The sequence below is a fragment of the Solanum stenotomum genome, chromosome 12, assembly GCF_019186545.1.
Source record: "Solanum stenotomum isolate F172 chromosome 12, ASM1918654v1, whole genome shotgun sequence".
Lineage (NCBI taxonomy): Eukaryota > Viridiplantae > Streptophyta > Magnoliopsida > Solanales > Solanaceae > Solanum > Solanum stenotomum.
The window spans coordinates 46707157-46722859 of NC_064293.1; the positions used below are offsets into that span (position 1 = coordinate 46707157).

Sequence of the window (15703 nt, forward strand, 5' to 3'; positions counted from 1 at the left end):
TTTATTCAACATATAGTTCATGATCGATTAGTTTGTATTTTACCTTTCAAAGTCACTTTGTATTTCAAATGGAGAAAGTATCTTTTTTGTATTCACAACTTTATATTCAATCTCACTTTGTATTTTCATCTCACTTTTGTATTCATATATTGTTGTATTCAACATATAGTTCATGATTGATTAGTTTTTATTTTACCTTTCAAAGTCACTTTGTATTTCAAATGAAGAAAGTATTTCTTTTGTATTCACAACTTTATATTCAATCTCACTTTGTATTTATTACTTTGTATTTTCATCTCACTTTTGTATTCATATATTGTTGTATTCAATATATAGTTCATGATCGATTAGTTACATTAACTTAATGGGATACAAATTATTGTATGCATTCAAACAGAAAAAAATAGCTACTAAACTAAAAAAAAAAAAAAATTTCATTTGTTATACATCATAATTTGGATACAAAATGTCCGAAAAAATTATAAATCCCAATACATACAAAGATTTCACTGATTCAATAAAAAAAACACTCTTGTACTCGACATATATGAATATCTCAGCCAAACAAATAAAAAAATAAAAAAAATACCTGATTGTTTTTCGATTGTTCACTGGATGCGACAAATTTATAGTCGTCCATTTTGAAAAATTCTGTTTCAAAAATATGCCGTATTCGACTTGAAGAAGCTTTGGAAGTTATCAGATGAATGATTCGGAAGACAAACTAAATTATTTTTTTTAAAAAAAAATTGATCTTCTTAAGAAGAAAGCAAATAAACGCTCAACAGAAAGATGACTATTTATGCTCTTTTCAAAACGTAACTAATTTGTATTTAAAATCTTTTTAACCTTTTTTGAATTTTTTTGTTCCATGATTTTCTCTATTCTGTTATTAATTATTTGTATTCTTTCAAATTAATCAAAATAAAATAAATACATAACTAATCCCTTAACAGACTAAAATAATGATATTTTTAATAAATAATGAAATTGTTCCTAAGGAATCTCACTTAAAGCTAAAATATTGTTATTTTGAAAACTTTCCCTTTATTTTTTAGGTTAATAGAGACCAGGAGTACAAATTTGAGCTATTGTGGGCTTGGACTCTTTTTGTTATTTTCAAGAGTTGAGCTATTACGGGCTTGGACTAAATCATCTATTGGGCATAGAAGTGGCAAAATGAGTAATTTATATGGGTATTCATTCATATTTTTCTGAGTAAATTACATAAATTCCATAATTTAAATATGAAATTACAATATATCTCTAATAAGTTTTTAATTACATTAATCCCTTAAAAATTAAAAAAAAACGGATACAATAATTGAAGCTCGGATACATTACATTAAAAACTAGCTCGGATACATAATATATAGCTTAGATACATTAAATATTGGCTCGGATACATTAATATATAGCTCGAATACATTAAATACTGGCTCGAATACATTAATATGCAGCTCGAATACATTAAACAAATAAGGGATTTTGGAGATTTTTAAAAGTAATAGGGGATAATGGAAATAAGTGAAATTTGTGTTATTTATCTATTTTAAATGGGTTGGGTATCCAACTCATTTAAAAAATAGATAAAAACGAGTAATACTCATATTTACCCATTGAAAAGTGGATAGTTAAATGGGTAATATAGGTAAAAATTAGAGAAACTTTCACATATAGCAAACAAAAAAATCATATTTGTATGCTATAGCAAAGTTTGCATAATTGCGCTCCATAGCAAACATATATATGTATAATTCGCTATACATATATACAAAAAGAAACAATTGTATAATTCGTTGGCTCCTCTTCAAAATTGTATAATTTCGCTGGCAGACCATTTATATAAATTGTTGTTAGTCTCTCGTTTGTATAAATCGTTGACAAACATAAATTATACATTATATAAGCATAAAACTGGGCAGGGGAATATATTTATTGTATAATTATAAGTGTATAGGACGAATATATATGTATTTGCATGTGTATATACAATTTTCTCTCGCTTTATACAAACAGAAACGCAATTTATACACTTTTGTGATAAAGCGAGAGAGGCGAGCACAAAGAGAGTGAGCGAGAGAGGAGAGTGGCGAGCGAGAGTTTGAGGGAGAGAGGTGCTGGCAAACAGTTTGCTATAGGACACAATTAAATCAAAGTGTGATTATACCATTTAATTTGAATTAATAGTTTGCCATTATGTACAATTTTCCCTAAAAATTATTCATTCATAAAAAAAAAAAAAAAAGTGATTAGAGGTGGGTGATAAAAAAAGCTTTTTAATTTTTTTTTAAGATAGGGGGAAGGGGGGTGGGGTGGTAATTTTTATTTTTTTTTTATGTTTTTTTATTAAAAAAAAATAAAAAGATTTCACATTTTTTTTGGGATGGGGTGTGGGGGGTAAAAAAAAAATTTTAATAAAATTTTTTTTTAAAACTTTTTAAATAAAAAATTTAAAATTTTCTTACATTTTTTTGGGATTTGGGGGAGGGGGGCGTGGGGGGTGGGGTTGGTGGGTAGGGGGTTGGGGCGGACTGGAGGAGGGTAAGTGGTGGTGGGGGGTGATCAAAGTAGTAAAAATAAATTCAATTTCTTTTAAAAACAACAAATAAAAAAAAAATAATTTTTTTAGGCGTTGGGGTTGGGGGTGGGTGGGTGGTAGTGGTGGTGGGGTGATCAAAGTAGTAAAAAATAAATTTATTTTTTAGGCATTGAGGTTGGGGGGTGGGTGGCAAAGTAGTAAAAAAATAATATTTTTTGAGGCGTTCGAGTTTGGGGTGGGCAAGTAAAATTTAAAAGTTATAAGTATTTTTTTCGTGGGGATGGATGGGGTGGGATGGGGGGCGTAGGTTGAAGAGTATTTTTTTTCTTTTGAAGTTTTTAACATGATTCCTATAATAATATGGGTAAATATAGATACCCATATTATCCATTGGGTAACTCGTTTTTACCCATTTGAAATATGAGTCGAGTCGAGTATTTTACCCATTTTTTATTAGAAGAATTGTATGAAATAACAAACAATTAATTCAAATTAAATGTTATAGCCATAGTTTATTTTAATTGTAATTCGCAGTAAACATCCCATTTTTTTGCCATCTGATTCGGTATACAATTAGTCATTTTATACATTTCGGTATAAAATGTGTTTGTGTTTGTATAAATCGAAAGAAAGTGTATATACAAATACAAATACATATATTTTCGTCATATACACTTATAATTATACAAATACAGATCTTATTATACAAATTACAATGTATAAATGAATTTATACAAAACTGAATAATTTGTATAAAACTGGATATTTGTAGCGAATTATACAAATCAAAAGCTCCATAACAAACAAAAAATTTGTTATGAAACGCAATTATGCAAATTGTAGCTATAATATACAAATATGATTTTTATATTTGCTATATGTGAAAGTTGCTCTTTTTTATTTAACTCATTTTCGATCGACTCATATTCGACTCGACTCGCTCGTTTGCCACTCCTAAATTTAGACTTAACTGGTTCCTCGACAGTAATATCGATCACCAGCCCAAATAATTCAGTTGGGCCCTTGCCAAGCCCAAACAAATGCCTTAAGAAATTAGATGACTAATGATGTATCAAAATATAGTTTTGAAAGTAGCCTAAAAATGTTCGATAGTATAGTCAACCAATGGTTGTTATCTTATTTAAATATATATCATGTTTTTTTTGTTCTTGATGAGCAAGTAAATAATCTAATCAATTAGTATGACACGCTTGTATGTGTAATCTAATCTTCAATACTTTAGAAAAGAGACCATGCATCTTTATAGAAGTTTCATACTTACAATTCTCTTATCCCTTTATATACACCGTTGCTAGAGTTGTCACAATCTCTTTTTCAATTTTATTCCACTCGAATACCACTCGTTCATTTTTTTTTTCTTTCTTTAGCTGCTCTAATACTAACAAAATATTATCATCTTTTTCCTTAAAAAGAAATCATCACATGGTCTCAATTTTTTATCCATCATATATTCAAAAATATTAATTAGAAAGAAAATGGACATCACCCACAAGGATGACTAAGTTGGTGCAACAAGTGGTATTTCATAAAAGAGTTGAGAAATTAATTCCTCTTATCAATGCATTTTTAGTCAAACTCATCGTACCGAACTTGTCTAATACAATTTACAATTCTGGTTTAATTTGTGTTGGTGTAATATACCACAAATATAATAAATTACAGTTGAAATAAAATGAACAAAAATGTATAAACAAATCTTTAGGATGAGGCACAGATATTTCGCTCTCTTTAAGGAGATTCAAGCCCACTGCGGTATAATCTACACCGATCCAACAGTATCACTCTTGACTTGTCCCCTCCAGGATACAACAGCCCAACAACGTCGTACAACTCAAGCAACTCCGGATTAGTTGAAGAGTCCAAAGCTTCACATAAGAACATCTTCCTTCAACATATAAATACTATCTTTTATATATAGTGAATATAGTTGAAGACTAAGAATATTTTCTTTTGTCTCAACTATTTCTTTCACTACACTAGCTCAATATACACAATATAACACTCTTTATTTTGTATCTCATATATTCTTAACAATCTAAAGGAAGACATCACCATTTATAGGTGAGAATTCTTCCTTACAATGAATAGAAAGATACTGAGTAGTAAATTGGGTAAATGAATAGCCCAAATATTACATAAGTTACAACGTATAATGAAGTAGAATAATGGGTGAAATTAGTGGTAGTTCATGGTAATAGCGATTATAAGAATTACATCACAATAATAACCACATTTTTATCAACTTATACCCACTAACATATAAACATAATATTTTAATTTTAATATTAAAATACATAAACACCAACAATTTGCAAACGAACGAGTTTATCCGATGTCCATATGAAAGATGATGTATTTCTTGGAGTTCTAAAAAATGAAATAAAATGAGTGTCTTTGGAAGAAGCCATCTGGTGGAGGCCAATAAGTACAATAACATTGTCAGTTTTTTTTTTTTTTTTTGGTATAAAAAGAATTGTCTGGAAAGATAAGTAGTCTCGTGAATGGTAGGTAGAGAAGAAAAAGGAAAGGGGTAGAAGATGCTTATGATAAACGTACACGTAACTCAGAAAATAGGCATTAGGAGAAGAATTTTCAAAAGGTTGATAAACGCCCATTAAAAAACAGAAAATTTAAGACACTTGAAATCCCAATTTGAACAAACCTATTTACTATTAATCATTCATAGATTCTAATTTTACTTCTTATGCTATTTACTAATAATATTTAATTTTTGAATTAATTAAAAATATATACTTTAATCCCATTAAATATGAATTACGCTATATATAAATCACATTTTCAATTATATAATTCAAACCTTCTTATTTTGTTGATCGTTATTTGATTCTCAAGAAGAATTCAATCATATTTTTATCTCTTTATGAATATTTCTAGAATTTGTGAGATTAAATACTTTTTCAAGAATATATACTACTCTTTATATAAACTTGATTAAGATTTAAAATTGTATAGTCTCCAAGAACTCTAATTGAAATTGGACTCGTCCTACAAAATTTGAATAACTATACTAACCTCCAAAAATCTAATTGAAATTAAACCGTCTTTATAGAGTCCCACAAAATAGATAATCTTATTTAACTTGAATAAAGTTTTACTAGCAAGTGATGATAAATAATTATAATCGTATTATTCACTAATATAATATAGTATTAAAATAAATATAATAAAGTTGTTTGGAAGTGAGTGGTAAGAGTCCGAATGCATGATACAGGTGTGTACCGAGTCCTGCGTTGTCACCACGCTTCTTACTCACCACACGAAATATCTCTGGTTCACATTCGTCACAATTTCGAGATAAAAACGAGAGGCCACAAATTTTTCTAAATTACACGTGTCAATATCTCATTAAACGCGTTTCGGCTCTAGCTCTATATAAATAAGATCAACACCTCTTGATAAAATTATGTGCTTCGTTCCTTGAAGAAACAAAATTCCAGTTCTAGACCTAATAATAATTCTCTCTTCCCACTTTTGCTGATTAATTCACAAATTCAAACCTTTCTTCTGAAATCTCTTTTTCCTTTCGAGATCTTCTCTTTCTATTTGCATCGTCGATCGAATTAAACAGTAAGATTTTATTTTTTCTTTCATTGATTTTTGTTTGTTTCTTGAATTTTGTGATATGGTTTTGAATTTTGATTTGTGTTTTCTAGGGTTCGGTTGAAGAAGCATTAATTCATCTAAGGAGGTCTCTCATATCACCAATTTTTGTACGTATCTTCTTGTATCGTGTTTCTGATTTTGATAATGCATGGCGTTGTTGTGATTAAAGTTGTATTTTCCCCATTTTTTCGCTGCTTTGTGTACATCCAACTTCTTTGTCATTGTTTATAGAATTGGTTTCTTGATACGAACTCACCGGCCTGTCAACTTTCATAAGTTTTCTATGGATTCTTTGACCATCCCCTTCAATAATTTGGTTGTTTTTCTTTTGATGTTACTGAAGCCCTTTCTTGTTCTTGTTTTAAAGAAAATAGGTATTAGTGTTTGTTTGGTCTTTGAGGTAATATTTTATTCATTTATAGGTGCTGATCTATTTGCTGATTGTGCATAGGGATCCATAGAACAATCAAGTCCATAATACTTATTTATTCTGACCATCTGCTCTATTTTCAATGTTTTAAGCAGGTAGGAATCCATGAACTAATGGAGTCTAAAGGTGGGAAGAAGAAGTCTAGTAGTAGTTCCTTATGTTACGAAGCTCCCCTAGGTTACACTATTGAAGACGTTCGACCAAACGGTGGAATCAAGAAATTCAGATCAGCTGCATACTCCAACGTGAGTTTATTTATCCTTTACCTTATGGCATTCAAGTTGTTTGTATCTTCGTTTTCATATATACTGACTGTTTGCTCTATTATTATGTCTTTTTCATATGCAGTGCACTCGCAAGCCATCCTGAGATATCCCGTGATTTAGAATAAACCACCAGAGGTGGTTCCAGTAAAAAGTAGTTTAAATTTAGAATTCTGTTCTTCTCAACTCTTTTTCTTCATCCCTCATCCTCGTTACGCTCTCCAAAAAATAATCCTTCCTGAACACACTCTTTCAAGCAAGATGGAATTGCCGGTTTCTGCCATCGGATTTGAAGGTTACGAAAAGCGACTTGAGATTTGCTTTTTCGAGTTAGGAAACTCTTATGGCCCTGGATGTGGCCTACGGTCCCTCTCCAAAGATCAATTGGATGAAATTCTGACACCTGCTGCATGCACCATAGTGTCTTCATTGGCTAATGATGAAGTTGACTCTTATGTCCTTTCAGAGTCCAGCCTCTTTGTCTACGCTTACAAGATCATAATCAAAACTTGTGGCACCACAAAACTGCTGCTCTCGATCCCGCCCGTTCTTAAGTTGGCTGATGCACTTAACCTGAAAGTGAAGTCTGTGAGGTACACACGCGGTTGTTTCATCTTTCCTGGAGCTCAGCCATACCCACATCGCCACTTCTCCGAAGAAGTGGCCGTACTTGACACCTATTTCGGCAAGCTTGGTGCAGGCAGCAATGCATATGTGATGGGCAATGCTGATAAACAACAGAACTGGCATGTCTATTCTGCTTCAGCTGAATCTGCCGATGCCAATAATGTGAATCCAGTTTATACACTGGAGATGTGCATGACTAACTTGGACAAGAAGAAGGCATCCGTATTTTTCAAGACTCAATCTAGCACTGCTGCTGAGATGACTGAAGTTTCAGGCATTCAGAAGATTCTTCCAGAATCGAACATATGTGATTTCGACTTTGACCCATGTGGTTACTCTATGAATGCTGTTGAAGGCCCCGCAATCTCCACAATTCACATAACCCCTGAGGATGGTTTCAGCTATGCAAGTTTTGAAGCAGTGGGTTACGATTTCAGAGCTGTAGACTTGTCTGCAATGATCGAAAGGGTGTTGTCCTGCTTTGGACCTGCTGAGTTCTCCGTGGCATTACACTGTGACATTCCCGGGAAGGAACTTTACACCGAGTCTGGCCTGGACATTATTGGATACGTCTCTGGAGAAAAGACCACTGAAGTGCTTGGTAAGGGAGGATCGCTTACGTACCTCACATTCAGCAGCGGTGGTAGCTGCGGATCCCCGAGGTCAATCCTTAATAACTGTTGGAGTGAGAACGAGGATGAGGAAATGGAGAAGATATATTAATGAGAAATATGTCTAATTCTCCTTTTTAGTATGCTAAGCTATACTATAGTAGTAATATCTGTTTTTGGTATTTTAATTCAGTTCTGTGGTGTGGTTATGAAAAAACTCTCTGTTGAGTCTATTCAAATTATAGCTTTATTACGTTTGGTTTTTTAAAATATTCAGTTGTCTGGGTGTATTGCAATAAACCTTTTGGGAGACTATATATAAAATATTGTCATTTTGAATACATTTGTACTCTTTATGTTCTTCTGGTGTGTTAAACTCTTTGAACATTCATTCACCTTCCGTATTTCTTTCCCTTGATAAATCTTCCATTTGAAGGTCCGTCCAGATACCGGTGAACTAAATCTCTGTCGTGTATTTAAACACTCTTTACAACTTATGCTTTGCTCTGCTTCAATCGATTGTAATTACTTTTCTTCCGACTTGGTTCTTTGATTTTATTATTAGTATTTATTTTTTCTTTATTTCAGTTAACATTCAGTATTCCTTGATACTTCTTTTAGCATGTGTTTCACTATTATATTTTATTTTCATACTTATATAATAGTCACAAGACATTGTTGTTCTTTGTTCTATCGATTAGTATAACCAGGATAAAGTTTGCAGTCTGTTACGAAAAACAAACGTGCATCACTGTCTTTAAAAGTGGTTGCATTTGCCATTATTAATTTGTCCATTGTTTGCACACTACTTTGCCACGAAAAATACAAAATTCAAATATATCATATGGTCGAAAAGAAAAAAGATATGCTAATTTACACTTCCCTATTCTTTATGCAAAAACTGAACTCTCTCACAGAGAAACAATATGTCCAACTATATTATCATAATACTATTGAATCTGGAAACTCACAGGCTTTAATGATCAAACTCCCTAGGAAATACTGTCATTAAGATAAATAGAACAGAGAATGCTACAACAGAAAAGATGCAAGTCTTTAATTTCCCCGGCAACAAGCTTGGGATTCAACTATGAGAGAATCAGGCAATCAATCTGAGTTGTAACTGAAATTCCTACGATTAGAAACATAAAGCATAAGCTTCAGTGAAAAAAGATTTGGCATCTACGCAACTACAACCAAATTGGGGACTACATACAAGAACAATAGTTCATTTCACTCATCTCACGCATATCATATAATCTTATCAATCACCCTCTGTTGTTAGCTAAGCTGATTCTCAAGGAAGCAGAATTTGAACTGAACAATCTTGACACCGGTTCTCTGTAAAATTTGTGCAGCTATAAGTCTCTTATGGAGAACTTCTCTTTGTTCAGTAAGGTCGAAACTTCCTTGCAGCCCTCAACTGTTGTATCCGCTTCTTATCCTGCTCAAACTTGCTCTGCAGCACCATAATCTCTGTACACAATACATAAGTCCACAATGATAAGTTACAAACAGAAGAACCAGAAAATAACCATATTGAAATTCAATCTAGGAATTTATTGGCAGTCAAACCAATGAGAATTCAATTAGTAAGATAGATAGTTGTCAAAGCATGGCATGTACTTTAGTCAAGAAAAATTTAACATTATTGGGCATAAACTACAAGTAGAATAACAGAAGAGAAACCATTGCTTTTAAAACCAACAAATATAAGCTACTGAAGCAGTCCAACTTTTATGCAATTGAAAGATGGGCCACAGTTCCATGATAAAAGGGAAAAATTCACAATCGCCATCACACACTGCATATACACAAGTAAGAAGAAGAGAGTGCTGGGACAACTCAATCTTGAAAATAGAAGATTCCAAGAACAAACATGCGTGAAGGTAACTCTTTTTCTCTCTCCAATAAATTCTTTCTCCATAAAAAAGGGGTGAACTCTTTAAAACTTAAACAAATTGAAGCTGCTTTTTGAGGCGTTTTTCAAGAGGTCAAATATACTGCTGTTTCGGGATTATCTGAGGCTCATTTTGGCTATCTACCATGAATGACAGAAAATTTTGCTACACTAATGATATAACAAATAACCAAAAACACGTCTACCCTTTCAAGCATATCCTATATTGACTAACTTATCTATGACCTTATCATTTTTGATTGATTGATTAGATAAATTTAAACTTTCGAGATTTCAAATTTACCTTTTAGAAAAAATTTAATTGAGGAAAACAAAGTCAATTGGATACATATGGAGGCAGAAAGTATTAACAAAGGCAAAGATACAATAAACAGACCGTTTCTCTTTGCTTCTCTTTTCTGAAACCGGTAGAAATCTAATCCCACGTCTTTATTTTTCTTTTTGGCCACATTATCCATAACTGCAGCCTGAGAAACAGAACCGACTGCAATTCCAGTTTCAGAATCTGTGGTCTTTTTCCTGCCTTTGTGATGTACAACAACAGTCCATCCATCTTCAGCAGCAAGGGCTTCTTTTTCTTTCTTTTCCTGTATGTACCAAATAGAAAAATATGAAAAGGTAAACAATATTTGAATATATACAACATGATTAGAAGAATATGATTAGTAAGTTTCTTATTGCTCTAGTTCGAGAGTCCAAAAGAACTAATCTTGTACTTGCTATACTTGGTTCAATACATATTTATTGTTTGACCAAAAAAAGAACATGATTAGTTGTCGGAAAATAAACAAACTTTTATGACATATCAGTATGAGGGGTGGCCAGGAGATAAGGGGAGAACTCTTTAAAGACTAAGTCCAGCAGTTTTTTTCAAAATTAAAATTAACCTACGGAGTACTACAATGAGAATTTTTCCCAACCACAAATATGAAAAGGTTCATCAACATACAAGCATTCTACACATACTCCAAAAAGGATCATTAACATCAATAAATGGCATGATAATCTGGAAACTAATGTACCTGTTCCTTTTTCGCCTCGTAGTCAATTATAAACTCATCAATCCTTTCTTGTAACACATCTAACCCTGGCCTATTCTGATAATAATCAGCAATCCATTCTGCACCCAGAAAAAAAGAGGAAATTTTCTATTTATCAATGTATACTCGTGTTCTCATATACAACATTTCGCACTGCAGTCTATCCAAAAAAATCATTTCTTTGGTGTGTGCGAGCTAGCTTGGACACCAATATTATCCCCGTAAAAAAAAATGAACATTTCAATTCATCATGTCTATGAAAATAACTGGCCAAACATTAAAGTAAAACCAGGTAATCAGGTCTCAAAATAAGAAAAAGAAATATTCAACAGCAAGAACTATTAATATGTTGCGAGTAATTTGAACGAGTTTCTTTGGAATATTTGACGAGGCAAATCTCATATCAAAATCACAACGAATATAACACTAGAAGCAACAAGTATCGTTATCTTTTTCTTTTTGAAATAATATTATATTTTTTGAATTAACAAGGTAACAGGTATTTCGTATATATATAGAGAGAGAGAAGATCATACTTCTCATTCCTTTGGAGTAATCCTCATCCCCTGAAGATAGTTCATAAATCTCTTCTTCTTCAACTTGTTCTCTCTCCACTGGAAAATTATCCTTAGCGATTGATAATGGATGATCCTTCTCTACAATGTCATTGGTCTCTTTTAAATTGCCTATAGGAATTAGACAGCATTGAAGGGAAAAAAATTCAAATATAGATCTTAAACATAAATTGTTGTTTTTTCACGATCATACGCATCAAAAGACTGTCGGTAAATCAAAGTGCATGATGGCCATTGGGTACAACTGTTATTACGACACCACATGCTTGTACAATAAGTATGTTGCATTTAACTGGAGCAATGAAATTCATTTCAATTGATAGAAGTGTCATGTCACTACCTTTTAACATTTAGAGTCTTAAACTGTATGGTTTAAAGTCTATCTCTTCTACCACGATTTCCTAAAATAATTCATAGTTTCCTAGGAAAAGTACGAATTTCTTACTGTTTCCTAGGAAAAGTACGAATTTCTTACTGTTTCCTGGAAATAAATATTGTAGGAACTGCAATCAGGATTCACTTCATTGTGTTCAAAAGTGAAACTTTTCAGTAGTTTCAATGCTGTATGATTATAGACATAAGGGCATGCTAGCAAGTGCTATAGACTGCCCCCTAACAAGATTTTTTTTTTTTTTTGAAACATCAATTGCTTAACATTTTTCAATACCTTAGATATTTTAAATTTGAATACATGATCAAGAAATAATAGACTGAAATATTGCAACTCAATAATCTTTCTCTCTAACCTCTTTGTCGTTTGGGGACACCGTCAACTTCAGCTTTCTTGTCACTTTTTCTCTTCTTTCTCTTGGATTTTCTTGTCTCCTGATTATCAGGCTCACTTGATATGGTATTTTCTCGACCAATTTCATCCTCTATTTCATTAGATTGATTAACTCCACCACTTTCAGCAAGTGTGTTACTTTTCCTCTTCTGCTTTGATGATTTGCTCTTTTTCTTTTCCCCATCTGCATTATTTGATTCATCTGCTAAAAACCTTAAATAAATCATCCATATAAACCAACAATTGATGCTCAACATAAATTATTACTTAACTTTACCAATTCATTACCTTTATGATATGCGATATGACATTCATCTATATCATCTTTGCTTCTTCTATTTTGCATATTCAAGTTCTTCTTCTTCCTTTTCTTTTCTTTGGTTACCTTGGGAATATTTTCCTCTACAAAGAAGGCATCAATCAACATCTATATTCAGGAAACATATAGAAAAAGTAAGAAGTATTGGCTGAGTGAAGAAGTCCAGAAGATCTTGGTAAGCACATTTTTCTTCCAGTTTACCCAACTTTCAGGATCCTTTCCTGTCACATCTTTTTTTGAGACAAGTAACAATTCTATTCCGTCAATACTTAGCCACCCCAGATAAAGGTGCTAAGTTGGAAACTTTACAAGCATCGAAGGGTGCTTAAACCCCTGCCCAAAACCCCATGCCAATTCAATATACTAATTCTCCTACTTCCCCCTACATATTCTGTTTACACCAAAAAAAGAAAAAGCTAAAGACAATTCATCCTAATTTTCTCGATAGAACTGCTAGTGCCTTCAAAATGTCTATCATTCCTTTCTTTACATATTGTCCACCAAATGCAAGCAGGAATGATCTTCCACCAGTCCTTCTCCCCACCTCTATTCCCAATACTCCACCAATTATTCCATGCCAAAGTAGAACTATAATATTATAGACAATGTTGAACCCTAGATCTAAAATTGTCCTTTTGGGGTATCAAGTGTGCTGATAATTTTGCATAAAATACATTATCTTGATTGACATTCATGTATTTTGAGTGCCAACAAAAAGACATTGAGAGATATTCATTAAAATGAAAAGAGAAGCCCCCTCTAAAAGGAGATAGGCCCAGATTGCAGCTGAATGAGTGAATCACCTATTTCTCCATAAGACGACCTCAATCAATATGAAGAGCTGAATTAAGTAAATAGATAAACTTCACAGCAATGGATAACTCCCAAAGAATATCTGATGTGAGCAAGGAATAATTCATTGTTATGGTCAGTGCATTGGCATAATGTTCTCAGTTTGCTGTTTCTGGCTCCTTGCTCTTATAATAGCTAACTTATTATGGCAGTTGACAATTCTAAGGGAACGTGGATTGATAATGATGAGATGGTTGCTAAGCATTACATATAATGAGTTTAATACTCTGTTTGAAATATAAGGCCTGTCTACTGATGGAGTTTGCTATGAAAAATCAAAAGCAATTAATTTATGCTTTCAACATATACAACAAGATACAGATCATTTAAGCACTAAACTGTTAAACCTGTTAGAAGGTGGCTATAACTCTGCAAAAACAGCCAAGAATCGAATAATTCTCAACAAACTTAAACAAGATTATTTTTTTTCACAGACATGGCTGAATATGTATCAATTGTTCCCTTTTCTATTTATACACATATGGGTTGATATGAGTGAGATTCAAACTCAAAATGTATCCTTTTTGCCACTTGAGATTGATTTATTAGTTGGAAGAAAACAATAGAGGGGTGTATTGCAATGAATAGTAGGACAGTTAAAGAGAGAAACATTGAGGCAACAATAATATACCATTTTGAACAAAGTTAGAGTTCATTGTTTGTGATTCTCCATCTTTATTCTTCTTTTTCTTTTGCTTCCTCTCCAAGCCCTTAGCGCCCATCTTCCTCTCGAGACCTCTGTTAATGGAAAACACAACAAACAGGGGAAACAATATATTTTTATGTTTTAAAAAAAAAACAGAAACAGATATTTTAGCCTAGAAAACAATTTCAAGTATAAATTGTGCGTCAATATTAATCAAAAACCGTACCAAAAACAGTGTAAGTAGAAGATGAAGTATTTGAGCACTAAATTCAACTACAATATTGGAGAGAGGCGGCGAAGCAGTTAACGGAGGAAGCAATTGCGGCCTCTTACAGCCGCCAAGGAGCGGCGAGGTCTCTGAAAGTATAAAGTTTAAGACTTGTTTGGCGACTGGAGAACGAAAGAGACGATACAAACGGACAGGGTATTGGAAATAAAAAACAGAAAATACTAAACGTACCTCTAAAGTTTTAATTGCTACACTTTAACCCCTCATTTTTTAACATACCCTACATTTTGCTTTCGAGTTTCGGCGGTGTTTGGTATGGATAAAAATATTTTTATTATTTAAGTGTTTGATTGATTGAACAAATTACTTTTTTAAAAAAACTATTTCTTTAGAAGAAAAGATAATATAAATTACATTTTAAATTAGTTGTCTCTTCTTCATTTTCAAACACATCATATTTTATTTTTACGGTCTTTATCTTAATTAACATCAAATTCTTTGGAAATAATATATTTTTTTTGCAAAAAAACAAATATCTAAAATAAGTTAATAAGTAATCAAATAAAACATACCCTTCTCCCTTTTCTTTATTCTTTTTGTTTTGTCTTCAACTAGCGAAGAGTATCTAGGGTTAGAAATGCATTTTTTTTTATAGAAATACATTTCTATGTAATGAATCTAGTAGTGTTAAAGAAACATACTTTATAGTCATATAGAAAAATAATTTTACAAAAAAATTTAGTAATTATATATCTATATAGAGATAGAGATGTCGAAAGCTTTGTTAGTATATCTTACACTGGTCACCTAATGGAAAGAGCAAAATGCACCTTCTTACGGTTAACACGTCTATTACAATCAACATGTAAGGGTGTGTTTGGTACGAGGGAAAATGTTTTCCTGGAAAACAAGTTGATTTTTGACTTATTTTCTCATGTTTGATTGATGAGTAGAAAATATTTTTCGGAAAAGATTTTTAGTGTTTGATTTATGAATGATTTTTTTTTTTGAGAAATATCTTTTATTTTTACTAGGGTAGAAAATAATTTTGAAATTTAAAATATTTTTTAAAAACAAACTTAAATTTTTTTGGGGTGGGGTGGGGGAGGGGGTAGGGGGTGGGTTGAGGGTAAGGGTGAAAAATTGAAATTTTGAAGTTGAAAATATTTTTTAAAAACAAACTTAATTTTTTTTTGGAGGGATGGGGGTTGGTAGGGGG

General features: G+C 32.2%; 2 protein-coding genes across 4 annotated transcripts; one reads left to right on the plus strand and one right to left on the minus strand.

Annotated features, from left to right (window-relative positions):
• The first annotated feature begins 5992 nt into the window (after positions 1–5992).
• LOC125846520 (S-adenosylmethionine decarboxylase proenzyme-like) lies at positions 5993–8261 on the plus strand. Its single transcript, XM_049525979.1, has 4 exons — positions 5993–6151; positions 6238–6294; positions 6713–6862; positions 6966–8261. Exon 4 carries the CDS (start codon positions 7142–7144, stop codon positions 8228–8230), a length of 1089 nt encoding a protein of 362 aa, XP_049381936.1. The 5' UTR covers positions 5993–6151; positions 6238–6294; positions 6713–6862; positions 6966–7141; the 3' UTR covers positions 8231–8261.
• An 832-nt stretch (positions 8262–9093) lies between these two features.
• Positions 9094–14677, minus strand: LOC125849049 (uncharacterized). 3 transcript variants are annotated; one of them, XM_049529045.1, is made up of 8 exons: positions 14482–14677; positions 14241–14347; positions 12727–12840; positions 12401–12640; positions 11616–11735; positions 11062–11159; positions 10416–10626; positions 9094–9594 (listed from the first exon to the last, which is right to left on the minus strand). In XM_049529045.1, exons 2-8 carry the CDS (start codon positions 14329–14331, stop codon positions 9509–9511), a joined length of 960 nt encoding a protein of 319 aa, XP_049385002.1. In that variant the 5' UTR covers positions 14332–14347; positions 14482–14677; the 3' UTR covers positions 9094–9508. The 3 variants fall into 3 exon arrangements, with proteins under 3 accessions (XP_049385002.1, XP_049385000.1, XP_049385001.1); XM_049529043.1 differs by having other exon boundaries at positions 11616–11765; XM_049529044.1 differs by having other exon boundaries at positions 11616–11765; positions 12401–12622; positions 14482–14662.
• Between the last annotated feature and the right edge of the window lie 1026 nt (positions 14678–15703).

What these genes read in the sequence shown, in the direction of transcription:
- LOC125846520 (XM_049525979.1), top strand. Translation starts at nt 7,142, where the DNA reads ATGGAATTGCCGGTTTCTGCCATCGGATTTGAAGGTTACGAAAAGCGA.
- LOC125849049 (XM_049529043.1), bottom strand. Translation starts at nt 14,331, where the DNA reads ATGGGCGCTAAGGGCTTGGAGAGGAAGCAAAAGAAAAAGAAGAATAAA. An exon ending in CTCTAACTTTGTTCAAAATG is followed by an intron (nt 12,841 to 14,240) that starts GTATATTATTGT and finishes CCTTCTTTGTAG; the next exon opens with AGGAAAATATTCCCAAGGTA. An exon ending in TTACTCCAAAGGAATGAGAA is followed by an intron (nt 11,160 to 11,615) that starts GTATGATCTTCT and finishes TTCTGGGTGCAG; the next exon opens with AATGGATTGCTGATTATTAT.